Source organism: Melospiza melodia, unplaced genomic scaffold, assembly GCF_035770615.1.
Source record: "Melospiza melodia melodia isolate bMelMel2 unplaced genomic scaffold, bMelMel2.pri scaffold_238, whole genome shotgun sequence".
NCBI lineage: Eukaryota > Metazoa > Chordata > Aves > Passeriformes > Passerellidae > Melospiza > Melospiza melodia.
In genome coordinates, this window is record NW_026948565.1 from 87,452 (window position 1) to 114,947 (window position 27,496).

The 27,496-nt window shown below is 46.6% G+C and overlaps 2 protein-coding genes and 1 gene segment (V, D, J or C); 2 read left to right on the forward strand and 1 right to left on the reverse strand.

Moving 5' to 3' along the window:
- Positions 1-63: 63 nt before the first annotated feature.
- LOC134433743 (immunoglobulin heavy variable 3-64D-like) lies at positions 64-593 on the reverse strand (the record flags this gene model as incomplete). The annotated part of the segment is given in 2 exon segments: positions 64-77; positions 272-593. Coding segments are annotated over 2 exon segments (336 nt in total), but the record flags the coding sequence as incomplete, so codon positions are not given.
- Positions 594-805: 212 nt separating this feature from the next.
- LOC134433744 (uncharacterized) lies at positions 806-10,985 on the forward strand (the record flags this gene model as incomplete). The annotated part of the gene is made up of 4 exons (XM_063182461.1): positions 806-1,118; positions 1,612-1,699; positions 8,472-9,991; positions 10,092-10,985. Coding segments are annotated over 4 exons (2,073 nt in total), but the record flags the coding sequence as incomplete, so codon positions are not given.
- A 1,681-nt stretch (positions 10,986-12,666) lies between these two features.
- Positions 12,667-27,139, forward strand: LOC134433700 (N6-adenosine-methyltransferase subunit METTL3-like). The gene is given in 12 exon segments (XM_063182457.1): positions 12,667-12,832; positions 13,453-13,709; positions 14,765-15,094; positions 16,329-16,504; positions 17,866-18,052; positions 18,054-18,095; positions 19,986-20,173; positions 22,127-22,165; positions 23,118-23,226; positions 24,634-24,699; positions 26,171-26,283; positions 26,965-27,139. Coding segments are annotated over 12 exon segments (1,722 nt in total). The 5' UTR covers positions 12,667-12,729; the 3' UTR covers positions 27,077-27,139.
- The last annotated feature ends 357 nt before the right edge of the window (positions 27,140-27,496 follow it).

The window sequence follows — 27,496 nt, forward strand, 5'->3', positions numbered from 1 at the left end:
CCCCAAAACTCAACCATTGGCCCCAAACCTTCACCCCTGGCCTCCAGTTCAGGCCTGCTCCAATCAGGGCCCGGGAGCTGGGGGAGATTTGGGTGAAATGGGCAAAACTGGGGGAAAGTCGAGAGTTGGGGCAACAATGGCAGAGTTTGGGGGCAAATGGTCGAGGCTTTAGAAGGGCTGACACCTGAGGGAAGCATCGCTGGGACTGGAGAAATTTCACCACCCTCATGGTCACCACCAGGAGTGATGGCAAAAAGAGCAGCAGCATTACCACCAGCATAAGCATTGTCACGTTTGGCACAGAAATAGGATCCGGAATCCTCGTCCTTGAGGTTGTTCATGGTCAGCGTCACCGAGCTCTGCCCGTTGTCCCTGGATATCGTGAACCGGCCCTTGACCGATGGCGCGTAGACGGTGCTGCCACCATTGCTGTTGATACTGGCGACAAACTCCAGCCCCTGCCCGGGTCTCTGGCGAAACCAGTACACCCCAAATTGTCCGAAATCGAACCCGGCCCCTCGGCAGAGGAGGCGCAGGGACCCCCCGGGGGGCTGGAGGTCCCCCCCGCACTCCAGCAGGGTCACGGCCGCCCGGAGCCCTGCGGGACAAAGGGGAGATGGGGATGAGGAGCCTGATTGGTCCAGGGACACAAAGCAGGGGTGACCAGTTTGTAAAAGGGACGGGAGCCACCAGGGAGGAGGATGATGAATTCCAAGGGTCAGAATTAAGGGACAATAATTGGGATATTGGGGTCAGTGCTTGAGCTTTGGCCTCATCCCCATCTCCCCTTTGTCCCGCAGGGCTCCGGGCGGCCGTGACCCTGCTGGAGTGCGGGGGGGACCTCCAGCCCCCCGGGGGGTCCCTGACGTTGCTGTGCCGCGCCTCTGGCTTCAATTTCACAAAATCTGCAATGTTCTGGATCCGCCAGAGACCCGGGCAGGGGCTGGAATACGTCGCGGGCATCAACGGTGACGGTTCCACCCCCAGATACGCGCCATCGGTCAAGGGCCGGTTCAGGATCTCCAGGGACAACGGGCAGAGCTCGGTGACGCTGACCATGAACAGCCTCAAGGACGAGGATTCCGGATCCTATTTCTGTGCCAAAAACGCCTATGATGGTTGGGGTTGGGAGGCTCATGCTGCTGATTCTAATTTTGGTCCCGTCCCCATCCCTGTTCCCCCCATCCTTCCCTCCAACCCTTTGACCCCATTGGTGAACCCCACGGACCCAAATCTGGCCCATTTTCCCCAAATCTCGGCCATTTCCACCCAGGCTTGGGGACCTTGGTTGAGCCTTGGAGCCAAGAGCTGAGGTTTGGGGCCAGGAGCTGAGATTGGGGCCAAGAACAAAGATTTGGGACCAAGAGTAAAGATTTGGGGTCTAAGGTTGAGATTTGGGGCCAGAAGTGGAGATTTGGGGCCAGGAGTGTGGATTTGGGGCCAGGAGTGTGGATTTGGGGCCAGGAGTGTGGATTTGGGGCCAAGAATGGAGATTTGGGGCCAAGAGTGAAGATTTGGGGCTCAGAATGAAGATTTCGGGCTCAGAACGAGGATTTGGGGCCAAGAACGAGGATTTCGTTTGAAGAATGAGGATTTGGGGTGAACCATGAGGATTTGTGGTGAAGAACGAGGATTTGGGGCCAGGAGTGCAGATTTCGGGCCCAGAACGAGGATTTGTGGTGAAGAACGAAGATTTGTGGTGAAGAATGAAGATTTCGGGTGAAGAACGAGCATTTGGGGCCCCCAGCAGGTGCAGGAGCTGCAGCTGCAGCCGAGCCCCGAAAGCGAAACCGGCGCCGATTTGGGGCCAATTTGGGCCAATTTGGGCCTTTCGGGGCCTTTCGGGTCCTTTGGGGATCCCCGGGGGCGGCGCCGGGGCCGGAACAGAGAGAAAAACCCGGGGAGGCCTCGGGCAGAGCCGGGACAGGCCGGGGATGTTGGGTGAATTTTATTTTATTTTACTTTATTTTATTTTATTTTATTTTATTTTATTTTATTTTATTTTATTTTATTTTATTTTATTCTATTTTATTTTATTCTATTTTATTTTATTTTTATTTTTTACTCCTTTTTAAATTTAATTTAATTTAATTTAATTTAATTTAATTTAATTTAATTTAATTTATTTAATTTTTTAAATAAAATTTAATTTAATTTAATTTAATTTAATTTAATTTAATTTAATTTAATTTAATTTTATTTTATTTTATTTTATTTTATTTCTATTGAGTTTATTTTAGTTTAATTTAATTTATTTCAAGTTTTATTTTGTTTTATTTCATTTTTATTTAACAGAGTTCAATCAAATTAAATTCATTTAAATTTAAATTCATTTAAATTTAAAGTAAATGAAAATAATTTTTATTTTATTTTGTTTTATTTTTTTTATTTTATTATATTTATAATTAATTACTTTCGCCATTAATTTGTTAACTTTGTTTATTTGAGGTTTATTAACGACAATATTTTTAATTTATATTTTTGTTTTGATAATAATACTAAAACAATATTTTATTTTATTTTATTTTATTTTATTTTATTTTATTTTATTTTATTTTATTTTATTTTTATTTTTTTTTAATTTTTTTTTTTTATTTTATACTTTATTTCTTACTTCCATATTTTACCAGGTTCCTTCATTGCTAATGTTTATTAACATCCATTAACGTCAATTACCTTTTATTAATCGGTATTAATTAATATTATTTTAATAAAAAATAAAGAATTCCATTTTCTTCTGGGTTTTCTTCGTTGTTTTCGTTCTTTTCCTTTGGGGTCGTTTGGGGTTTTTGGGGATAAAGTGAAATAAAATAGAAATAAAGGGAATTAAAAAATTGTAATAAAAGCAATGAAAAATTTGAAAAATATAAAACAAAATGGAAAATTCAGCAAAATAAAATTAAATAATTCAGTATGATTTATGTTATTTTTATTTTATTTTATTATATTTTATTTTACTATATTTTATTTTATTTTATTTTATTTTATTTTATTTTATTTTATTAAAATCTATTATTTTATCATTATTTATATTTTGATTTAATTATTTTTAATTTTTCTTACTGTTATTATTCACAAAAAAAATTTTGTTTTTATTCATTAAAGATTATTCTGTATTATTATTTATATTAGTTGATATTTTAAAATGTAAAATTAAAATTAATTTGAAATAATATTAAAATTAAATAATTCAATTAATCAAATAAAAATAACTTTGAGTTAAAATAAACCAGAATTTAAACTAGAATTAAATTAAAATTCAATTTTAAAATAAAATATAAAAAATAAAAATAATAAAATAAAATAAAATAAAATAAAATAAAATAAAATAAAATAAAATAAAATAAAATAAAATTAAATTAAAATAAAATAAAGTAAAATAAAATAACATAACATAACATAACATTAAATTAAATTAAATTAAATTAAAAATAAATTAAATTAAATATAAATGGGAGAAAATAAAGTAATCAGAAAAAATAAATGAAATAAAAATGAAATAAAAGAAAAATAATAGGAAATAAACAGAATAAGTGGAATTAATAATTTCTATTTTTGCAATCAAAAAATGGAATTAAATTAAATAAAAAGAGGAAGAATAAGAATTGAAAAAAGGGGATGAAAATAAATTTATAAAAATAGAAATTGGCAAAAACAGAGGCAGGAAATTGATGCAAATTAGGGAGAAAATGGGCGAAAAACAGAAATAAAATCAATTAAAGCAGAGGAATTAAAAAATAAAGGAGATTAATTGAAATAAATTGAATAAAATTAAATTAATTAAAGGAACGGACGAAAATCCAGGAATTAAATCCCAAAATTTGATAAAATAAAAGCAGAGGAATTTCATTTAATTAATTTAATTCCATTTTATTTTTTAATTGCATTTTAATCTTATAAAAAATTAAAATGTTATTGTAAAAAATTAAAAATATATTTATAGGAAATGAAATTATTAGAAAATTTTTATTGAGTGAAATTAATTTATAATAATTTTTAGATTTTTAATAATTAAAAAATACAAATTTATATTGATAGAATTCATAAATTTATATTAATTGGAATAAATGGATTAAACTTATATATCTTTATTAATTAAACATTTTTTAATTTTTATATAGAAAAGGCATAAACTTATATTAATTGAAATTAATGCAATAAATTAGTTGGCTTTAGTAATTGAGAAAAAAGTTATTTTTAATTCAAACACTTATAAATTTATATTAATTTGAAACAATAAAATACACTTATAGGTTGTTATTAATTGAGAAAATTTATTATTTTTAATTGATAAAATTATTATATTTTTATTAATTGAAAAAAACCATATTTATAGGCTTTTATAATTTAAATAATAATAATTTTATTTGAAAAATTATAAATTGATAATAATTGAAATACATAATTAGAAAAATAAAAATTTGTGTTAATTAACAATAAGTTCATTTTACCTGAAATTAATTTAATTACACTAAACAAACCCCAATTAAACGAGCTAAAACTTCAATTAATTCCAATTAAACAAACCAAACGCCAAAAAAAGCAATCAAAACAGCGATAAAATCCCAAATAAATTAATTATAATTAAAAATTAATTAAAATAAACCCAAATCCGCAGTTTCCCGCCTCCTCCTCAGCAGCGGCCGCTGATTGGTCGAGCGAAAAGGGCCGTAACCAATCAGCGCCGTGCGCGGGAAGAGCGCCCTTGGGGGGGAAATCTGCCCAGCGACGGCTTCTGATTGGTCGAGGGGGGCCTTCGGCAGCCAATCAGAGCCACGGATCCCCGAGACGCGGCCGCGAGTTCACTGAGGGCGCCCCCAAACCCCCCGAAAATCGCCCCAAAATCCCTTTCAGGACCTCCGAAATCGCCTCAGAACTCACAAAATCGCCCCAAAATTTCTTCCAGGAGCCCAAAACTGCCCTCAGAGTTCCAAAGTCCCCCTAAAATCTCTTCAGAAACCCCAAAATTCGCCCAAAACCTTTTCAGAGCTCCAAAATCCCCTCAGAAATCCGAAATCCCCTAAAATCCCTTCAGAGCTCCCAAATCGCCCCAAAATTCCGTCAGAGACCACCCCAAATATCCCGAAATCTCTTCAAGCACTCCAAAATCCCCTCAGACACCTCAAATAACCCAAAATCCCTTCCAGGACCCCAAAAATCCCACTCAGAACACCCAAATTGGCCCAAAATCCCCTCAGAGACCCCAAAATCCCTTTCATGACCCCAAAATTGAAAAAATTCCCTTTCAGGACCCCCAAAAATCCCACTCAGAACCCACAAAATCCACCCAAAATCCTCCTGGGACCCCCAAAATCCCCAAATCTCCCCAAAATCCTCCAAGCCCCCCCCCCCAAAAAATCCCACAAAATCACCCAAAATCTGCTCGGGACCCCAAATCTGCCCCAAAATCCCCCGAAATTCCCCCTCAAGACACCCCAAAATCCTCCTGGGACCCCCCCCAAAAATCGCAAAATGCTCCAAAAAACCCGAAATGCAACCCAAATCCCCTCCCAATTTCTCCCAAAATTTAAAATCCCCCCAATATCTCAAATTTCCCCCCCAAATTTCCCCAAAATTCCCCCCCAAAAAACCAAATCCCCCCCCCAAAAAATTCGCTAAAATCCCCCCAAAATCACCAAATTTCCCCAAAATGCCCCAAAATCTCCACCCCCCCAAAATTCTCCAAAATGCCCCAAACCCCCTAATTCCCCCAAATGCCCCAAATCCCCCTCAAATTTACCCAGGACCCCCAAAACCCCCCCCAAATTCCCAAAAACCCCAAATTTCCACCAAAACGCCCCAAAAGCCCCAAATTTTCTCCAAATGCCCCCAAAATCTCCCCCCAAAAATCCCCAAATTCCTCCCAAAATGCCCCAAAATGCCCCAAAAATCCTCCTGGGACCCCCCAAAATCCCCCCAAATTCGCGAATCCCTCCAAAATTCCCCCCAAAATTTGCTAAAAACCCCAAAAATCCCCAAATTTTCCCCAAAATCCCCCCCCGTCCGCCCCTCCCGCGGCGGTGACGTCACCGCCTGTCGCGACAGACGCCCCCTCCCCCCCGTGACGTCATTTCCCGACCCCTCCCCCCAATCGCGGCCATGGCCGAGCCCGGAGGTGCGGAACGGACCCGAAACCGCGCGGATTCACCCCAAAATTAGCGCGGGAAAAAACCGGGGTTTGGCGGGAAATAACGGGGGGGGGGGGGGTTTGGCGGGAAATAACGGGGGGGGGGGTTTGGCGGGAAAAAAATTCGGGGTTTTGGGGGGGGGAAATTGGATTTTTTAGGGGGAAAAAATCGGAATTTTGGAGGGGAAAATTGGGGATTTTTGGGGGGATTTTAGGTTTTTTTTAAAGGGATTTTGGGGATTAAAAAAGGAGATTTTTGGGAAAAACCGATGGTTTGGGGGAAATGGGATTTTTTTGGGGGGGGTTTGGGGTAAAAATTGGAATTTTGGGGGGGAAAAAATGGGATTTTTGTGGGGGGTTTTGGGGGGAAATGAGGGTCTGGGAAAAAAAGGGATTTTGGGAAAAAACCATAAATTTTGGGGGATTTTAGGGAATTTGGGGGGAGGGGGGGGAAACCCTGAAGTTTTGGGGGAAAAAGGGGGGATTTTTGAGGGGTTTAAGGGTAATTTTTGGGGGAAAAAGTTGGGGTTTGGGAAAACCCGAGGGTTTTGGGGAAAACCAGGCATTTTGGGGTGAAAAAAAGGGGATTTTTGAGGGGAAAAAAAATGGGTTTTTGGGGCGATTTCAGGGGATTTTTTTGGGGGGGGGGAGAAAGGAGATTTATAGGTAAAAAGGGGGATTTTGGGGGGAAAACGGCGGAATTTGGGAGGTTTAAGGGGCTTTTGGTGAAAAATGGGGGATTTTGGGAAAACAGGGAATTTTGGGGGAAAGGGATTTTTGGGGGGAAAAAAATGAAATTTTTTTGGGCAAAAAAGGGGTTTTGGGAGGGAAACGGGGGATTTTGGGGCAAACCAAGGATTTTGGTGCAAAAAATTGGAATTTTCGGGGGGAAAATTAGATTTTTGGGAGGGGTTTGGGGGGCAAAAGGGGGGTTTTGGGAAAAACCTCTTAATTTTTGGGGGGCATTTTAGGAAATTTTGGGGGGAAAAAACCTGGATTTGAGGGGGGCTAAGCCCAGGATTTTGGGGTGGAAAAACTCGAGATTTTTGGGGCAAAAAATGGGGATTTTGGGTTGGGGGAAATGGGGGATTTTGGGGGGAGGGAATATTGGAATATTGGGGGGGCGATTTTGGGGTTTTTTTTGGGGAATGATTTGGGGTGGTTTTTGGGAATAATTTCATTTTTTGGGGATGAATGTGATTTTGGGTGAATTTATCATTTTTGGGTGGGAATTTTGGTAATTTTGGGGGGAAAATGCAGTTTTGTGGTAATAATGACAAACTTGGGACAAGAAACGCCAATTTTGGGGTGAAAAATAGCAAATTTGGACAAATAATAATATTGGGTTGAATACTGACAGTTTTTAGGCTGAATAATGACAGTTTTGGGATGAATAATGACAACATTGGGCAAATGACAATTTTGAGGTGACTAATTATAATTCTGAGGTGATTAATGAGAATTCTGGGGCGACTAATTACAATTTTGGGGTGAAAAACTACAGCTTTGGACAAATGACAATTCTGGGGTGAATAATGACAATTTCGAGCTGACTAATCCTAATTTTGGGGTGAATAATGACAATTTTGGGGTGAAAAACGACAAATTTAGACAAATAATAACGTTTTTAGGGTGAATAACGACAATTTTGAACCGAATGACCCCAATTTTGTGCCAAACCCACCAAATTTTGGGCTAAAACCCCCAAATTTCGACCTAATTCCCCCAAATTTTGGACTGAAATACCCGAATTTTGGGCTAAAACCACCGAATTTTGTGCCAAAACCCCCAAATTTTGGGCTAAAACCCCCAAGTTTTGACCCAATTCTCCGCAAATTTTGGACTGAAATCCCCGAATTTTGGGCTAAAACCACCGAATTTTGTGCCAAAACCCCCAAATTTTGGGCTAAAACCCCCAAATTTTGACCCAATTCTCCGCAAATTTTGGACCGAAATCCCCGAATTTTGGGCTAAAACCGCCGAATTTTGTGCCAAAACCCCCCAAATTTTGGGCTAAAACCCCCAAGTTTCGACCTAATTCCCCCAAATTTTGTACTGAAATACCCAAATTTTGGGCTAAAACCACCGAATTTTGCGCCAAAACCCCCAAATTTTTGGCTAAAACCACTGAATTTTGGGCTAAAACCCCCAAATTTTGTGCTAAAACCCCTGAATTTTTTGCTGAAACCCCCAAATTTCTTGCTAAAACCACTGAATTTTGGGCTAAAACACCCAAATTTTGAGCTGAAACCCCCAAATTTTGTGTTAAAACCCCCGAATTTTTTTTGCTGAAACCCCCGAATTTCTGACTTTTCTCTCTCTCTGTCTCTCTCCCCTCGCCCAGCCCCCGCCGCCCCCTCCCCCAGCCCCGCGCCGCCCTCCCCCCCGCCCCCGGAGCTGCGGCTGATCCTGGAGGAGCTGCGGCAGCTGCAGCAGCGGCAGCTCCTGCAGATGCAGCTGACGCAGGAGATCTGCCGCCAGCTCCTCCTGCTGGGGGCGCTGGAGGCGCCGCCGAGGGCGCCCCAAAAAGCGGCGCCGAGAACGCCCCAGAAACCCCCGCAAAAAACCCCGCAGAGAGCGGCCAATCAGAGGAGGCCCCGCCCCCCGCCCCGCCCCCGCCTGCTGCTGCTGCCCGCCCCCTTCGGCAAAGCCGTGGCCTTGGCGTCCACGTTGGGTTCTTCGTCGTCGTTGAGGTCGACGTTGGGGTCGGCGGCGTCGTTGGGGCCGATTTTGGGTTCCTCGTCGTCGTTGAGGTCGGCGTTGGGTCCAAACTTGGGGTCCTCGTTGGGTTCTTCGCAGTCGTTGAGCCCAGTCTTGAGTTCGTCGTCGTCGTTGAGGTCGACGTTGGGTTCTTCACAGTCGTTGGGTCCGGCTTTGGGTTCTTCGTCTTCAAAGAGGCCGACGGGGCCGACGTTGGACGCGGCGTTGGGTTTAGCGCCGTTGTCGGGGTCAGCGTTGGGTTCTTCATCGTCATTGGGCCCAGGCTTGGGGTCTTCATCATCAGTGGGGCCCATGTTGGGTTCAGCACCATCGGTGAAGTCAACGGGGTCAACCTTGGGGTGTTCGTTGGGTTCTTCATCATCAACGGGGTCAACGTTGGGTTCAATGCCATCAGCGGGGTCAACGTTGGGTTCAGTGCCATCAGTGGGGTCAATGTTGGGGCCAACATTGGGTTCTTCGCCATCGTTGGGCCCAGCGTTGGGGTCACCGCCATTGGTGAGGTCGACGGCGTCAACATTGGGTTCTTCAACTTCAGCAAGGTCAACGCTGGGGTCTTCGTCATCCACGGGCCCGTCCTTGGGTCCAGCGCTGGGCTCTCCGTCAGTGTTGGAGTCAGCGCCATCAGTGAAGTCAACGTTGGGCCCAACGTTGGGTTCTTCTGCATCCTTGGGCCCAATGTTGAGTTCCTCATCAACATTGGGCCCAACGGCGTCGCTGGGTCCAAGGTTGGGTTCAACGCCATCATTGGGGCCTTCATCAGTGTTGGGTTCTTCATCAACGCTGCCGCCTCCATCAACGTTGGGTTCTTCTTCAGCATTGGGCCCAACATTGAGTGCGAAGCCATCATTGGGTCCAACGTTGGGTTCTTCTTCAACCATGGGTTCTTCGTCTCCCTTGGCTGCGCCGTTGGGTTCCTCGTTGGGTTCCTCATCAACGGTGGGTTCTTCATCAACGTTGGCCCCACCATTGGGTTCCTCTTTGGGTTCCTCACCAACGTTGGGCCCAGCGTGGGGTTCTTCATCACCGTTGGGTTCTTCATCACCGTTGGCCGTCTGCCCGAAGCGTCCCCACCATCGAGCGGCCGAGCGGCCCCGGCACCGCGGCGACCTCCAGGCGCACCTGCGGCGCCGGCGCGGCCCCCAGGTGAGACGGGGGTCAGTGGGTCAAGGCTTGGGGTCATTGGTCACTCTGATTGGTCATTTGGTCAGCCCTGCCCTGATTGGTTGCTCTTGTCACCCCGCAGGTCCCCCCGGAAGCGGCCACGCCCCCTCCAGCTCCAGCCACGCCCCCTCTGCCGAGCCCCGCCCCTCAAGAGCTCCAAACAAACCCCGCCCACTCTTCAAGCCACGCCTCCTTCCCCAAGCGCCGCCTCCTGTGCCCCGCCCACCAGGATGAGGCCACGCCCACTCCGTGCTCCACCCCCTTCGAGGCCTCCAGGGTTCAGGAATTGGGGGAAAAATTGGAATTTCCAGCCCCAAATTTGGGGCGAAATTCTTCGACTTTGGGGGAAATTCAGATTTGGAGGAGAATTCCTCAAACTTGGGTGGAAATTCTCCAAATTTGGGTGGGGATTCCACAGTTTTGGGTGGGAATTCAGAAAATTGTGGGGAAGTTTCCACAAATTTGGGTGGGAATTATCAGAATTTGGATGGCAATATCTTAATTTTGAGTGAGAATTCCACAATTTTGTGTGGGAATTCTCAAAATTTGGGTGAGAATTCTGCAAATTTGGGTGCAACTTCTGTGATTTTGGGTGGAAATTCTGCAATTTTGGACAGGAATTCTCCAATTTCATGTGAAAATCCCTCAGATTTGGGTAAGAATTCCTCCATATCAGGCAGGAATTCCCCAATTTTGAGTGAAAATTCCACAGTTTTGGGTGAGAATTCCTCAGTTTTAGGTAGTAATTCCGCAAGTTTTGGTGGAAATCCCTCAGTTTTGAGTGAAAATTCCACCATTTTGGGCGGGAATTCCTCGGATTTGGGCGTGAATTCTGCAATTTTGGGTGGAAACTCTCCATTTTTGGGTGCTGACAATGGAGACCCTGAAACTCCAGGGGAGTAATTTGGGGGGGGGACTCCAAAATTCATCTCAGGAGCCCCAGAATTCCCCAAAAATTCCCCTATAAAACTGATTAAAACCCTTTGCTGATTCTCCTGTGTGTGATTTGAGGGTGAGGGGGGAAAACGGGAGAAGCGGGACCCCAAAAATCGAAAGAATTCGCCCCAAAATCCGCCCCTTCAAAATGGCGGCGGCCTCAACAAAGATGGCGGCGCTGTCAACAAAGATGGCGGCGCCCTCAGTTGGGCGTGGCCACCGCGCAAAATGGCGGCGGTTGCCGTGGAAACGCGCCGTGAGTCAAAATGGCGGCTGTTGCCATGGGAACACGGCGATGCCAGTACTCAAAATGGCGCCATGGGCGTGCCCATTAAGGGGCGTGGCCAGCCCGGAAAAATGGCGCGCGTTGCTGTGGCAACGGAAAGCCGGAAGTGTCTGGGTTCAACATGGCGGCGGTTGCCATGGCAACGTTCCCGTACTCAAAATGGCGGCGAAGGCGTGGTCAGCCCGGAAAATGGCGTGCGTTGCTGTGGCAACGGAAAGCAGGAAGTGCCCGCGCTTAAAATGGCGGCGGTTCCCATGGAAACAAGGGCAGGAATTGGCCGGGTCAAAAATGGCGGCGGCTGACATGGAAACAACGAGGTGCCAGTACTCAAAATGGCGGCGCTCCTCAATGCGCCCTCACCGAGGCTCAAAATGCCGCAGGTCGCGTTTGGAATAAAACGCGAGGTGGGGCGCGGTGTCTGTAGGAACGGCACGGCGGGAATTTTCCGGTTTTAAAGACGGAAAATTAAAGCCATGGAAATCGTGTTTGTGAGGGACGGGGGTGGTTCTGCCAGCTCTGAAAATGGCGGCGGTCTCCATGGAAATAAAAAGGAGTGCCCGTATTCAAAATGGCGGCGGTTGCCATGGAAACGTGCCCGTACTCAAAATGGCAGCGGGGGCGTGGCCAGAGCAGAGAATGGCGCGCGTTGCTGTGGCAACGGAAAGCCGGAAGTGCCCGGGTTCAAAATGGCGACGGTTACCATGGAAACAACGAGCTGCCAGTGCTCAAAATGGCGGCGGGGGCGTGACCATGAAGGGGCGTGGCCAGCGCAGAGGATGGCGCGCGTTGCTGTGACAACGGAAAGCCGGAAGTGCCCGGGTTTAAAATGGCGGCGGTTGCCATGGAAACGTACCCGTACTCAAAATGGCAGCGGGGGCGTGGCCAGCCCGGAAAATGGCGCGCGTTGCTGTGGCAACGGGAAGCCGAAAGTGCCCGTGTTAAAAATGGCGGCGGTTACCATGGAAACAGCGGGGGTGCCTGGGTTCAAAATGGCGCCGTTCGCCGCGGCGCCCTCACCGGGGGTGAAAATGCTGCGGGTCGGCTTTGGAATGAAGCGCAAGGATGGGCGCGGTGTCTGTTGGAAGGGCACGGAGGGAATTTTCCCGTTTTAAAGCCGTAAAATTAAAGCCGCGGAGATCGCGTTTGTGAGGAACGGGGGTGGTTCTGCCAGCTCTCAAAATGGCGGTGGTTCCCACGGAAACAACGAGCTGCCAGTGCTCAAATAGGCGGCGGCCTTTATTAAAATAAACGGGGGGTGCCCACACTCAAAATGGCGGCGGTCGCCACGGAAGTTACGGTGGGCGCCAGCACTCAAAATGGCGGCGGTCCCTATTAGAACAAATGGGTTTGCCCACACTCAAAATGGCGGCGGCGGCGGCTTCCGGTCGATTCAGGCCGCTTCCGCTTCCGGCGTTGTTAGGCGGGAGAGGGAGCGGGAGGAATCGCGGCCCCTCGGTCTCTGTCGCGACAGGACCGCGACAGGGACGCGGCCGGGGCCATGTCGGACACGTGGAGCTCGATCCAGGCGCACAAGAAGCAGCTGGACTCGCTCCGGGAGCGGCTGCAGCGGCGCAGGAAGCAGGACCCGCTCGGGGCCGCCGGTGAGGGCCCGGGGCCGTGAGGGGCTGAGGGGAGTTAAAGGGTTAATTAAGGGGAGAAGGGGTAATTAAGGGGTTAATAAGGGGGCGAGTGTTAATTAGGGGGGTAGTGAGGGGCTAAGGGTTGATTAAGGGAGTTAATGAGAGGTCTGGGCAGAATTAAATGGGTTAATGAAGGAGACAAGGGGTAATTAAAGGGATAAATGAGGGGGGAAGGGGAAATTAGGGGTTAATTACGGGGGAGAGGGGTAATTAGGGGGTTAATGAGGGTCAGGGGTCAATTAGGGGGGTTAATGAAAGGCTAAGAGTTACTTGGGGGGGGTTAATGAGGGGTGAAGGGGGTAATTAATAAGAGACGGTTAATTAAGAATGGAGGCTTAATCAGTAATGGTTAATTAAGAACGGAGAAGTAATTAACAATAGGAGTTAGTCAATGATAGTAGTTAACGAAGAGTAGGGATTAATTAGGAATAGGGGTTAATTAAATATAAGGGTTAATTGTGATTAGGACTAATTAAGAGCTAGCGGTAATTAGGAATTGTTAATTGAGATTAATTAAGGTTAATTAAGAGTATTTAAGGTTAACTAAGATGTTAATTAAGATGATTTCTCCCCCCCCACAGACCCCCGCCATGACCTCAGCCTGGCCACGCCCCCCCGCACCTCCAGCCCCGCCCCCTCCGGCCCTGACGGGGGCGTGTCCTCCCTCGGCTCCGCCCCCGGCTCCGCCCCCTCCCCTCCGGTGGGCGGGGCCGAGGGGGTCCCCGGGGAGCCCCCGGAGCCGGACCCGGCCCTGGAGCGGCGACTGCTCCTGCACCTGTCGGACCTGGCCACGCCCCTGCCCACCGACGCCAGCGCCATCCGCAGCGCCATCGCCGGGGTACGCACCTGGGACAGGTGGGGACACACCTGGGCACACACCTGGGCACACCTGGGATAGGTGGGGACACACCTGGGCACACACCTGGGGACACACCTGGGCACACCTGGGATAGGTGGGGACACACCTGGGCACACACCTGGGCACACACCTGGGCACAACTGGGACAGGTGGGGACACAGGACACATGGGGACACACCTGGGCACACCTGGGACAGGTGGGGACACACCTGGGCACACCTGGGATAGGTGGGGACGCACCTGGGCACACCTGGGCACACCTGGGATAGGTGGGGACGCACCTGGGGACACACCTGGGCACACCTGCGACAGGTGGGGACACACCTGGGCACACCTGGGATAGGTGGGGACACACCTGGGCACACCTGGGATAGGTGGGGACGCGCCTGGGGACATACCTGATAGAGGTGGGACACACCGGACTTAGAGGGGGCACGCCTGGGGACATCTGGGACAGGTGAGACAGGGGGGACACACCTGGGACAGGTGGGACAGGTGTATCTAGATGCACCCCAGCTGCCCCCAGGTGTGTCCAGGTGCCCTCCAGGTGCCACCAACTGCCCCCAGGTGTACCCACGTACCCTCCACAGGTATCTAGGTGCCCCCCAGACACCCTCCAGGTGTATCCAGGTGTTCCACTGGTCTGCCCAGGTGTACGCCAGGTGTCTCCCAGTTGAATCCAGGTGTCCCCCAGGTGCTCCTCAGTGTATCCCCAGGTGCCTTCCAGGTGCACCAGATGCCCGCGGGTGTCCCAGGTGCCCCCAGGTATATCCAAGTGTACTGAGGTGCCCCCAGGTGTGCCCCCAGGTGTGCCCCCAGGTGTGTCTAGGTGCCCTCCAGGTGTACCCAAGTGTATCCAGGTACCCCCCAGGTGTTCCCCAGGTACTCCCAGGTATGCCTGGGTGCATCCAGGTGTTCTCCAGGTCCTCCCAGACCCCCCAGATGCCCCCAACTACCCCCCAGGTGCGCCCAGGTGTGCTCCAGCTGCCCCCCGGGTGCCTCCCCACGCTCACCTGTGCCCGCCTGTGCCGCAGGGCGACGCCCAGGTGACGCTGCGCGCCGTCGAGAGCCTGCTGCACAAGTTCGCGGCGCAGGAGCTGATCGAGGTGCGCCGGGGGCTGCTCCACGACGGCCCCGCCCTCGTCACCTGCGCCGACCACTCCAAGCTGGCCGCCATGGCCGCCGCCGCCGCCTCGTTGGCCGGGCGGCGCCGGGGGGCGGAGCCTGCGGGCGGGGCGGGGGGAGGAGCCGGGGAAGGGAAGGAGGCCAAGAGGTGCCGGAGGGCGGCGGCGGCGTCGGACGTGGATTTGGAGATCGAGAGTTTGCTGAGCCAGCAGTCCACCAAGGAGCAGCAGAGTAAGAAGGTGAGGGCGGGGGTTCGGCGGTGGGCGGGGCTTGGGAGGGGTGGGGATTCAAGATGGCGGGGATTCAAATGGCGGCGTTTAAAAATGGCGCTTTAGGGCATCGGCTTTTCGAGGTGGTGGGTTTCAAAATGGCGGCGTTGTGGGGTTTCAAGATGGCGGGGGTTCAAATGGAGGGGTTTCAGAATGGCGCTTAAAGGCATCAGTGTTTCAAGATGGCGGGTTTCAAAATGGGGTTTCAAGATGGCAGCGCTTGAATACGGTGGGGTTTCAAGATGGCGGGGGTTCAAAATGGAGGGGTTTCAAAATGGCGCTTAAAGGCATCAGTGTTTCAAGATGGCGGGTTTCAAAACGGAGTTTCAAAATAGTGGAGTTTCAACGTGGCGGGGGTTCAAAATGGCGGAGTTTTAAGATGGTGGCATTTGTAATGGTGGGGTTTTAAGGTAGTGGAATTTCAAGATGGTGGGGTTTCAAGATGGCAGGGTTTCAAGGTGGTGGAATTTCAAGATAGCGAGGCTTCAAGATGGCGGGGTTTCAAAGCGGCAGAGTTTGGTTGGGATTTCAAGATGGCGGTATTTTAAATATGGCAGGGTTTCAAGATAGTGGGTTTCAAAATGGTGGGGTTTCAAGATGGTGGAATTTCAAGATGGTGGGGTTTCAAAATGGTGGGGTTTCAAAATGGCGGGGTTTCAAGATGGTGGCATTTCAAAATGGTGTCACTTCAAGATGGCGGCATTTCAAGATGGAGGAGTTTTAACATGGCGGGGTTTCAAAATGGCGGAGTCTTAAAATGGCGTTTTTAAGACGCCAACATTTCAAGATGGTGTGGTTTCAAGATGGCGGCGCTTTTGTATGGTGGGGTTTCAAGATGGCCGGTTTCAAAACGGCGGGGCTTTAAGATGGCGGCAGTGGTGGGTGGAGCCTGGAGATAATGGGTGGAGTTTAAGGGTGGTGGGCGGAGTCTGCAAATGGTGAGTGGGGTTTCATGGAGATGGGTGGAGCCTAGAGTTGGTAGGCGAAGCCTAAAGATGCTGGGTGGGGTTTAAGGCTGGTGGGCGGAGCCTGAAGTTGGTGGGCGGAGTCTAGAGATGACGAGTGATGTCCAGAGGTCATGAGTGTGGTTTAATGGGGGTGGGCGGAGCCTGGAGATAATGGGTGGGATTTTAAGGCTGGTGGGTGGAGCCTGACAATGATGGGCGGAGTTTAACGAGGTGGGCGTGGCCTTGCTGCCCACCAGGTGAGCCAGGAGATCCTGGAGCTGCTGAACACCACGACGGCCAAGGAGCAGTCCATCGTGGAGAAGTTCCGCTCGCGGGGCCGCGCCCAGGTGCAGGAGTTCTGCGACCACGGCACCAAGGAGGAGTGCGTCAAGGCCTCGGGCGCGGACAGGCCCTGCCGCAGGCTCCACTTCCGGTCGGTCTGGGGGGTTTTGGGGTTAATATCTGGGGGTTTGGGGTGATTATTTGGGATTTTGGGGTGAATATCTGGGGTTTTGGGGCATTTAATTCAAGTTTAATTGGGATTGATTTGGGGTTTTGGGGAGGAGTGCGTCAAGGCCTCGGGCGGGGACAGGCCCTGCCACAGGCTCCACTTCCGGTCGGTCTGGGGGGAATTATTGAGGTTTTGGGGCTCTTATTTGGAGTTTTGGGGTGAATATCTGGGATTTTGGGGCTTTTATTTGGGGTTTTGGAGAGTTTGATTCAGGTTTTGAGGGGTTTAATTCAGGTTTTGAGGTGATTATTTGGGGTTTTGGGGAGAAGTGCATCAAGGCCTCAGGCCTGCACTTCCGGTCAATCTGGGAGCATTTAATTCAGATTTTGGGGCTTACATCTGGTTTTGGGGTTTAATTCGAATTATTTGGAGGTTTGGGGCTCTTACTTGGGGTTTTGAGGGGTTTAATTCGGGTTTTGGGGTGTTTATTTGGGGTTTTGGGGAGGAGCGCTTCAAGGCCTCAGGACCCCGGAAGTGCTGCGTCAAGGCCTCAGGCCCTGGGCCTGCACTTCCGGTTAGTCTGGGAGGATTAAATTCAGGTTTTGGGGTGATTATATGAGGGTTTATGTGTTTATTTGGGGTTTTGGGGCTTTTATTTGGGGTTTTGGGGTGTTTATTTGGGGTTTTGGGGTGTTTATTTGGGGTTTTGGGGTGTTTATTTGAGGTTTTGAGGCATTTGATTCAGATTTGAGGTGATTATTTGGGGTTTTTGGGAGGAGCGAGTCAAGGCCTCAGGTGGAGAGCGGCCTTGCCGCAGGCTGCACTTCCGGGCAGTCTGGGAGGATTAAATTCAGGTTTTGTGGTGATTCTATGAGGGTTTATGTGTTTATTTGGGGTTTTGGGGTGTTTATTTGGGGTTTTGGGGTGTTTATTTGAGGTTTTGAGGCGTTTAATTCAGATTTGAGGTGATTATTTGGGGTTTTTGGGAGGAGCGCGTCAAGGCCTCAGGTGGAGAGCGGCCTTGCCGCAGGCTGCGCTTCCGGGCAGTCTGGGAGGATTAAATTCAGGTTTTGGGGTGACTATATGAGGGTCTATGTGTTTATTTGGGGTTTTGGGGTGTTTATTTGGGGTTTTGGGGTGTTTATTTGAGGTTTTGAGGCGTTTAATTCAGATTTGAGGTGATTATTTGGGGTTTTTGGGAGGAGCGAGTCAAGGCCTCAGGTGGAGAGCGGCCTTGCCGCAGGCTGCGCTTCCGGGCAGTCCGATTCAGGTTTTGGGACGATTATTTTGGACGATTTTCCCGAAATTTCGGTTTTTCACCCCAAATATTTCCCCCCCGGCAGCCGCATCATCAACAAGCACACGGACGAGTCCCTGGGCGACTGCTCCTTCCTCAACACGTGCTTCCACATGGACACGTGCAAGTACGTGCACTACGAGATCGACGCCTGCGCGGCCACGCCCCCGCGCAGCCCCGCCCAGCCGCGGCCCCGCCCCCGCTCCCCGCCCCCGGCCCCGCCCGCCCGCGGCGCCGCGCCCCGACGCCGGCGCCGACCGCCTCTTCCCGCCGCAGGTAATCCAAATTTCAATAATTTTCATTTTTTTTAGGGGTTTGGGGGGTAATTTTTGATTTTTTTTTTGGGTTTTTGGAAGTCTTTCTTTTACATCTTATTGTATTATAATTAAATTATATACATACATATTATATCTTACATATAATGTATTATATATCTTGCACTTTCTATATTTTACTTACTGTACTAGTATTTTTAACACGTTATTTATTTTAATTTTTTTTCATATCGATATTTTATTATTTGATTTTATTGTATCTTTTCATAATAGTAATACTGAATTTTTATTAAGCTGATGGTTTGTTCTATTATTTATTTTTAAAATATTAGTTCTTATCGTTAAGCCAGTATTTGATTACGGTACTTACTTTCATTATATTAATATTGATTTTTTATGAAGGAATTATTTCATTGTAGAACTTAGTTTTATTACGGTAATGTTAGTTTATTAACTCCCTGTTCGGTTGCATAATTTTTTATTATATTAATTCTGATGTTATTAAAACAATATTTTACTTTATTATTATCTTTTTATTTTTTTAGTATGAATAATAATTTTTCCAATCTGCTCCCTGGCCGTGTCCATCCTGGGCAGCTTCCTGAGGCCAAATTCCTCCCATTTTTTTGCCGTTTTTTGGCCGTTTTGGGGCACTTTGGGCCATTTTTCACAGTTTTTGCTATTTTGCCCGTTTTTTCACGTTTTCTCCCCGTTTTTGCAGCGGATCTGCTGCGACATCCGCTACCTGGACGTGTCCATGCTGGGCAGTTTCCTGAGGTGTTTCTGACCCCGTTTGTGACCTGTTTTACCCCCATTTTTGCCGTTTTTCGCCGTTTTTTCACATTTTTCTCTATTTTGCCCCTTTTTTCGCGTTTTCTCCCCATTTTTCAGCGGATCTGCTGCGACATCCGCTACCTGGATGTGTCCATGCTGGGCAGGTTCCTGAGGTGTTTCTGACCCAAATCTGACCCCGTTTTTTGCCATTTTTCACCGTTTTTTCTCATTTTTCTCTATTTTCACCGTTTTTTCGTGTTTTCTCCCCGTTTTTTGCAGTGGATCTGCTGCGACATCCGCTACCTGGACGTGTCCATCCTGGGCAGTTTCCTGAGGTGTTTCTGACCCCGTTTGTGACCTGTTTTACCCCCATTATTGCCGTTTTTCGCCGTTTTTTCACGTTTTTCTCTATTTTCACCGTTTTTTCGCCTTTTCGCCCCGTTTTTTGCAGTGGATCTGCTGCGACATCCGCTACCTGGACGTGTCCATCCTGAGCAAGCTCCTGAGCCCCAATTCCCCCATTTTTTTGCCTATTTTGATGGTTTTTTTGCGTTTTTTTACCGTTTTTTGCTATTTTCACCGTTTTTTCGCATTTTCGCCCCGTTTTTTGCAGTGGATCTGCTGCGACATCCGCTACCTGGACGTGTCCATGCTGGGCAGGTTCCTGAGGTGTTTCTGACCCCGTTTGTGACCTGTTTTACCCCCATTTTTGCCGTTTTTCGCCGTTTTTTCTCATTTTTCTCTATTTTCACCGTTTTTTCGCGTTTTCTCCCCGTTTTTGCAGTGGATCTGCTGCGACATCCGCTACCTGGACGTGTCCATCCTGGGCAGTTTCCTGAGGTGTTTCTGACCCCATTTGTCACCTGTTTTACCCCCATTTTTGCCGTTTTTCGCCGTTTTTTCACATTTTTCTCTATTTTCACCGTTTTTCCGCGTTTTCGCCCCGTTTTTTGCAGTGGATCTGCTGCGACATCCGCTACCTGGACGTGTCCATCCTGGGCAGGTTCCTGAGGTGTTTCTGACCCAAATCTGACCCCGTTTTTTGCCGTTTTTCGCCGTTTTTTCACATTTTTCTCTAATTTGCCCATTTTTTCACGTTTTCTCCCCGTTTTTTCAGTGGATCTGCTGCGACATCCGCTACCTGGACGTGTCCATCCTGGGCAAGTTCGCGGTGGTGATGGCCGACCCGCCCTGGGACATCCACATGGAGCTGCCCTACGGCACGCTGACGGACGACGAGATGCGGCGCCTCAACATCCCCGTGCTGCAGGACGAGGGCTTCCTCTTCCTCTGGGTCACCGGCAGGTCGGGGCCCCAAAAACGCCGGGATTCGCCCCAAAACACCCGGGGGTTTGCCCTCGCATTGGGAGGTTTCGGTGCGAGCTTGCGGCGAGCCAAAAATCCCGAGAATTCGCCCCAAATCCGCGGGGGTTTACCCCAAAATTGCTGGGATTCACCCCAAAAATCCCAAAGTTTCACCTCAAACCCGTTGTGACTCCAGATCTGCTGGGGTTTACCCCAAAATTGCTGGGATTCACCCCAAAAATCCCGAGGTTTCACCTCAAATCTGTTGTGACCCCAAGTCTGCTGGGGTTTACCCTAAAATTGATGGGATTCACCCCAAAAATCCCGAGGTTTCACCTCAAATCCGTCGTGACTCCAAATCTGCTGGGGTTTACCCCAAAATTGCTGGGATTCACCCCAAAAATCCCGAGGTTTCACCTCAAATCTGTTGTGACCCCAAGTCTGCTGGGATTTACCCCAAAATTGCTGGGATTCACCCCAAAAATCCCGAGGTTTCACCTCAAACCCGTTGTGACTCCAGATCTGCTGGGATTTACCCCAAAATTGCTGGGATTCACCCCAAAAATCCTGAGGTTTCACCTCGAATTCACTGTGACTCCAAATCTGCTGGGATTTACCCCAAAATTGCTGGGATTCACAACCAAAATCCCAAAGTTTCACCTCAAATCCGTTGTGACCCCAAATCTGCTGGGATTTACCCTAAAATTGATGGGATTCACACCAAAATCCTGAGGTTTCACCTCAAATCCACTGTGACCCCAAATCTGCTGGGATTTACCCTAAAATTGATGGGATTCACCCCAAAAATCCTGAGGTTTCACCTCAAATCTGTTGTGACTCCAGATCTGCTGGGATTTACCCCAGAATTGCTGGGATTCACCCCAAAAATCCCAAAGTTTCACCTCAAATCCGTTGTGACTCCAGATCTGCTGGAATTTACCCCAAAATTGCTGGGATTCACCCCAAAAATCCCGAGGTTTCACCTCAAATCCGTCGTGACTCCAAATCTGTTGGGGTTTACCCCAAAATTGCTGGGATTCACCCCAAAAATCCCAGGGTTTCACCTCAAACCCGTTGTGACTCCAGATCTGCTGGGGTTTACCCCAGAATTGCTGGGATTCACCCCAAAAATCCCGAGGTTTCACCTCAAATCTGTTGTGAGTCTGAATCTGCTGGGATTTACCCCAAAATCCTGAGAATTCACCCCAAAAAACCTGAGGGTTTACCCCCAGTCTGAGAGGATTCAGTGCAAATTTGTGGAAATTTGTGGTGAGCCCAAAACCGCCAGAATTCACCCCAAAAAACTCCCGGGATTATCCTCGGCCTCAGAGGGTTCACCCTGAATTCGTGGTGATCCCAAATCCGCTGGATTTACCCCAAAAAAACCCCAATTTTCCCCAAACCCTGGAGTATTTATCCTGAATTTTTGGTGACTCCAAAACGTCAATTTCCTGCCTAAAAAACCCATTTTTCCCCCCAAAATCCCAAATTTCTCCTTTCCAAACCCCCTTTTGCCCCTAAAACCCCAAAATCTCAATTTCCCCCCCAAAATCCCCAATTTCCCCGCCAAAATCCCCGATTTCTCCCCAGAATCCCAATTTTTCTCCCCAAAAACCCCAATTTCTCCTCAACCCTATTTCCCCCAAACCAAATTTCCCCTCATAATCCCAATTTTTTCCCCCCAAAATCCCAATTTCCCCCCAAAATCCCTCATTTCCTTTTCCCCAGTTGCTCTTTTTCCCCCAAAACCCCCAAATCCCAATTTTCTCCCCCAAAATCCCAATTTCTTTCCCAAAATCCCAATTTTCTTCCCAAAATCCCAATTTTCTCCCCAAAATCCCGATTTTCTCCCCCAAAATCCCAATTTTCTTCCCCAAAATCCCAATTTTCTCCCCCAAAATCCCTCTTTTTCTTTTTTTTTGTCCAAAATCCCCAAATTTTCCCCCATTTCAGGGCCATGGAGCTGGGCCGGGAGTGCCTCAACCTCTGGGGGTGAGTTTTGAGATTTCCCCCTTAAAAAAAAAACCCAAAAACCCCTTTAAAAAAACCCCAAAAAAATCCAAAAATGCTAAAAAAGCCAAAATCCCCCAAAAATTCCAAACCCCCAAAATTCCCCAAAAAACCCTTCCTAGAAAACCCCAAAATTCCCCAAATCCCTTTAAAAAAACCACCAAAAAACCCCAAAATCCCTTTTAAAAAAAAAAAAACAAAAAACCCCAAATTCCCTTTTTAAAAACCACCAAAAAACCCCAAAATCCCTTTTTAAAAAACCACCAAAAAAAAAACCTAAAATCCCTTTATAAAAAACCCCAAAAAACTTCAAAATCCCTTTTTAAAAAACCACCAAAAAACCCTAAAACCCTCTTTAAAAAAAAACCCCAAAAAACCCCAAAATCCCTTTTTAAAAACCCCCAAAAAACCCCAAAATCCCTTTAAAAAAACCCACAAATTCCCCCAATATCCCCAAAAAGTCCTTTAAAAAACCCCAAAAACCCCCAAAAAATCCCTTTAAAAAAAAAAAACCCAAATCCCCCTTTAAAAAACCCAAAAAACCTCCCAAAACCCCCTTTAAAAAAACAAAATAAAACCCATTTAAAAAATCCCAAAATCCCAAAAAAAACCCCCAAACCCCCTTTAAAAATCCCAATAAACTCCCTTTTAAAACCTCCCAAAAATCCCTTTAAAAAAAACCCCAAAATCCCCAAAACCCACAAAATTTACAAAACTCCAAAATTTCAAAAACCCCTTTAAGAAAACCCCAAAAAAATCCATTTCAAAAACCCCGAAAAACTCCTTAAAAAATCCCAAAAAACCCTTTAAAAATAAAAGAAAATACATTTTAAAAACCCCTCAAAACCGCCAAAAAACCCCTTTAAAAACCCCAAAACCCCAAAAAACCCCAAAATGCCCCAAAATGCCCCAAAAATGTGAAATTTCTTGGCAGGTACGAGCGGGTGGACGAGATCATTTGGGTGAAGACGAATCAGCTGCAGCGAATCATCCGCACGGGGCGCACGGGGCACTGGCTGAACCACGGCAAGGAGCACTGCCTGGTACCCCAAAATCCCCAAAATTTACCCCAAAAATCACCCCAAAAATCACCCCAAAAATCACCCCAAAAATCACCCTAAAATCACCCCAAAAACCAGCCCAAAATGAGCCAAAACTGAGCAAAAATGGAGCCAAAAATTGGCTAAAATGGACCCAAACGGGCACTGGCTGAACCACGGCAAGGAGCACTGCCTGGTACCCCAAAAATGACCCAAAATCCCCAAAATTTACCCCAAAAATCACCCCAAAAATCAGCCCAAAAATCACCCCAAAAATGGAGCCAAAAACGGAGCCCAAAATGACCAAAAACAGGGGAAAATGAGCAAAAATAGAGCAAAAACGGAGCCAAAACTGACACAAAACTGGTCCCCAAAAAACCCCAAAATGACCCTAAAACACCCCAAAACTAAACGTGAATTTATCCCAAGTCCTGAACCCCAAAATTGAACCCAAACTGAGCCTAAAATACCCCAAAATTGACCCAAAACTGACTTCAAAAATCCACCCCAAAAACCGACCCCAAAAATGAACCAAAATTGACCCAAAATTCACCAAAACTGAGCCAAAATTGACCCCAAAAACGACCCCAAAACGCCCCAAAATTGACCCAAAACTGGTCCGAAATCCCGACCCCAAAATCCTCCAGAATCGCCCCAAAACCCAACCCCAAACCCGGGGGACCCTGAGGGAAAATTTTGGGGGATTTGGGGTTTTTTTGGGGGTGGGTTTAGGGATTTTTGGGGTGGATTGAGGGGATTTTGGGTTTTTTGGGGTGGATTTAGGGATTTTTAGGGTGGCTTTTGGGGATTTTGTGTTTTTTGGGGTGGATTTTGGGGATTTTGGGGTTTTTTTTGGGGTGGATTTCGGGGATTTTGGGTTTTTTGGGGTGGATTGAGGGGATTTGGGGTTTTTAGGGTGGATTGAGGGGATTTTGGGTTGTTTTGGGTATTTTGGATTTTTGGGGCGTTTTCAGAGGATTTTGGGGCAGATTTTGGGGTGTCTTTATGGGATTTCAGGGGTTTTGGGGTGGCTTTTGGGGATTTTGGGTTTTTTTGGGTGGGTTTAGGGATTTTTAGGGTGGATTGAGGGGATTTTGGGATTTTTGGGGTGGATTGAGGGGATTTTGGGTTTTTTGGGGTGGATTTAGGGGATTTGAGGTGTTTTGGGAGGGGATTTCAGGGGTTTTTGGGTGGCTTTTGGGGATTTTGGGTTGTTTTGGGTATTTTGGGTTTTTGGGGCATTTTTAGGGGATTTTAGGATAGATTTTGGGGTGTCTTTATGGGATTTCAGGGGTTTTGGGTTGGCTTTGGGGGATTTTGGGTTTTTTTGGGGATTTTGGATTTTTGGGGCGTTTTCAGGGGATTTTGGGGTTCCAGGACCCCCCTCCACACATTTTGCCCTTCCCACAGGTGGGGGTGAAGGGGAACCCCCAAGGCTTCAACCGGGGCCTGGACTGTGACGTCATCGTGGCCGAGGTGAGACCCAAAACTGCCGGAATTCACCCCAAAGCAATCCCTGGGATTTCAACCCAAAAAAACCCTGGAATTTCAAACAAAAAACCCCGGATTTCACCCCAAAACAATCCCTGGGATTTCACCCCAAAATCCCCTGAAATTTCACTCCCAAATCCCCGGATTTCACCCAAAAAAATCCCTGGGATTTCAACCCAAAAACCCCCTGGAATTTAACCCCAAAATCCCTGGATTTCAACCCAAAAAAATCCCTGGAATTCACCCCAAAAAACCCCTGAAATTTCACCCCAAAATCCCCGGATTTCACCCCAAAAAAATCCCTGGGATTTCAACCCAAAAACCCCTGAAATTTAACCCCAAAATCCCTGGATTTCAACCCAAAAATCCCCGGAATTCACCCCAAAAATACCCCTGGAATTTAACCCCAAAAATACCCCTGAAATTTCCCCCCAAAATCCCCGGATTTCAACCCAAAAATACCCCTGAGTTTTCCCCCCAAAATCCCCGGATTTCAACCCAAAATCCTCTGAAATTTCACCCCAAAAAATCCCTGGAATTTCACCCCAAAATCCCCGGATTTCAACCCAAAATCCCCTGAAATTTCACCCCAAAATCCCTGGATTTCAACCCAAAAATCCCCGGAATTCACCCCAAAAATACCCCTGAAATTTCACCCCAAAATCCCTGGATTTCAACCCAAAAATCCCCGGAATTCACCCCAAAAACACCCCTGGAATTTAACCCCAAAATCCCTGGATTTCACCCCAAAAAAATCCCTGGAATTTCACCCCAAAATCCCCGGATTTCACCCCAAAAATACCCCTGGAATTTCACCCCAAAATCCCCAGATTTCAACCCAAAACAATCCCTGGAATTTCACCCCAAAATCCCCGGATTTCACCCCGAAAAAATCCAGAAATTTCACCCCAGAATCCCCGGATTTCAACCCAAAAAAAATCCTCAAAAAATTCAGTTTAAACCCCCAGAAAATCCACTTTAAATCCCCCAAACATCTCCCAAAAAATCCTCAAAAAATCCAATTTAAACCCCAAAAAATCCCAAAAAAATCCCCAAAAAATCCCAAAAGAAACCCCAAAAAATTAAAATTTATTTTTTTAACCCCAAATCCCCCCAGGTTCGCTCCACCAGCCACAAACCCGACGAGATTTACGGGATGATAAATCCCTTCAAAAATCCCCAAAAAATCCCAAAAAAATCCCAAAAAATCCAATTTAAATCCCAAAAAATCCCCAAAAAATCCCCGAAAAATTAAAATTTATTTTTTAACCCCAAATCCCCCCAGGTTCGCTCCACCAGCCACAAACCCAACGAGATTTACGGGATGATAAATCCCTTCAAAAATCCCCAAAAAATCCCAAAAAAATCCAATTTAAACCCCAAAAAATCCCTAAAAAAAACCCCAAAAAATCCCCAAAAAAATTAAATTTATTTTTTTTACCCCAAATCCCCCCAGGTTCGCTCGACGAGCCACAAACCCGACGAGATTTACGGGATGATCGAGCGCCTCTCGCCGGGCACGCGCAAAATCGAACTCTTCGGGCGGCCCCACAACGTGCAGCCCAACTGGTACCAAAATCCGCTTTTTTTGGGGCTTTTTGGGGCAGTTTTTAATTTTTATAAAGTGGATTTTTGGGGTTTTTTTTTTTGGATTTTAAAGTGGTTTTTTGGGGGGATTTTTTGGGTTTTTTTTCTGAATTTTTTGGGGATTTTTCAGGGGGCTTAAAGTGGATTTTTTGGGGATTTGAATTGGGGTTATTGGGGGGTTTTGGAGGATTTTAATTGGATTTTTTTGAGGATTTTTGGGATTTAAATTGGATTTTTTTGAGGGTTTTTGGGTGATTTTTTAGGGGATTTAAAGTGGATTTTTTGAGGGTATTTTGGGGATTTAAATTTGGGATATTGGGGATTTTTGGAGGATTTAAATTGGGGTTATTGGGGATTTTTGGAGGATTTAAATTGGATTTTTTGGGGGGATTTTTGGGTGATTTTTAGGGGTTTTGAAATGGATTTTTTGAGGATGTTTTGGGGATTTAAATTGGGGTTATTGGGGATTTTTGGAGGATTTAAATTGGGATTTTCGGGGATTTTTTGAGGATTTAAATTGGATTTTTTGGGGATTTAAAGCAGATTTTTTTGAGGATTTTGGGGACATTTTTGGGGATTTTTTGGGGGATATTTTGGATGTATTTTTGGGATATTTTGGGTGCATTTTTGGGGTGATTTTGGGGTGATTTTGGTGTTTTCCAGGATCACTCTGGGGAACCAGCTGGACGGGATCCACCTGCTGGACCCCGACGTGGTGGCGCAGTTCAAGCAGCACTACCCCGACGGCGTCATCAACAAACCCAAAAACATCTGAAATTTTGAGGGAAATTTGGGGGATTTGGGGGCTTTTTAATATTTCTTTTATTGGGATTTTTTGGGGATTTTTTGGGATTTTTTGGGGATTTTTTTTTTTTTGGATTTTTTGGGGATTTTTGGGATTTTTTTGGGATTTTTTGGGATTTTTTTGGGGGATTTTTTTGGGGTTTTTTTTGGGGATTTTTTGGGGATTTTTTGGGGATTTTTTTTTGGGCTTCTTTTTTGGATTTTTTGGGGATTTTTTTGGGGAGAGTTTGGGGTTTTTTTAGGGTTTTTTTTCCTGGGTTTTAAAAAATATTTTTGATGATTTTTTGGGGTTTTTATTCGTTTGTTTTTTGGGGTTTTTCTAGGGTTTTTTAATATTATCGGGGTTATTTTGTTTGCTTTTTTGGGGGTTTTTTTTGGGGTTTTTATTTTT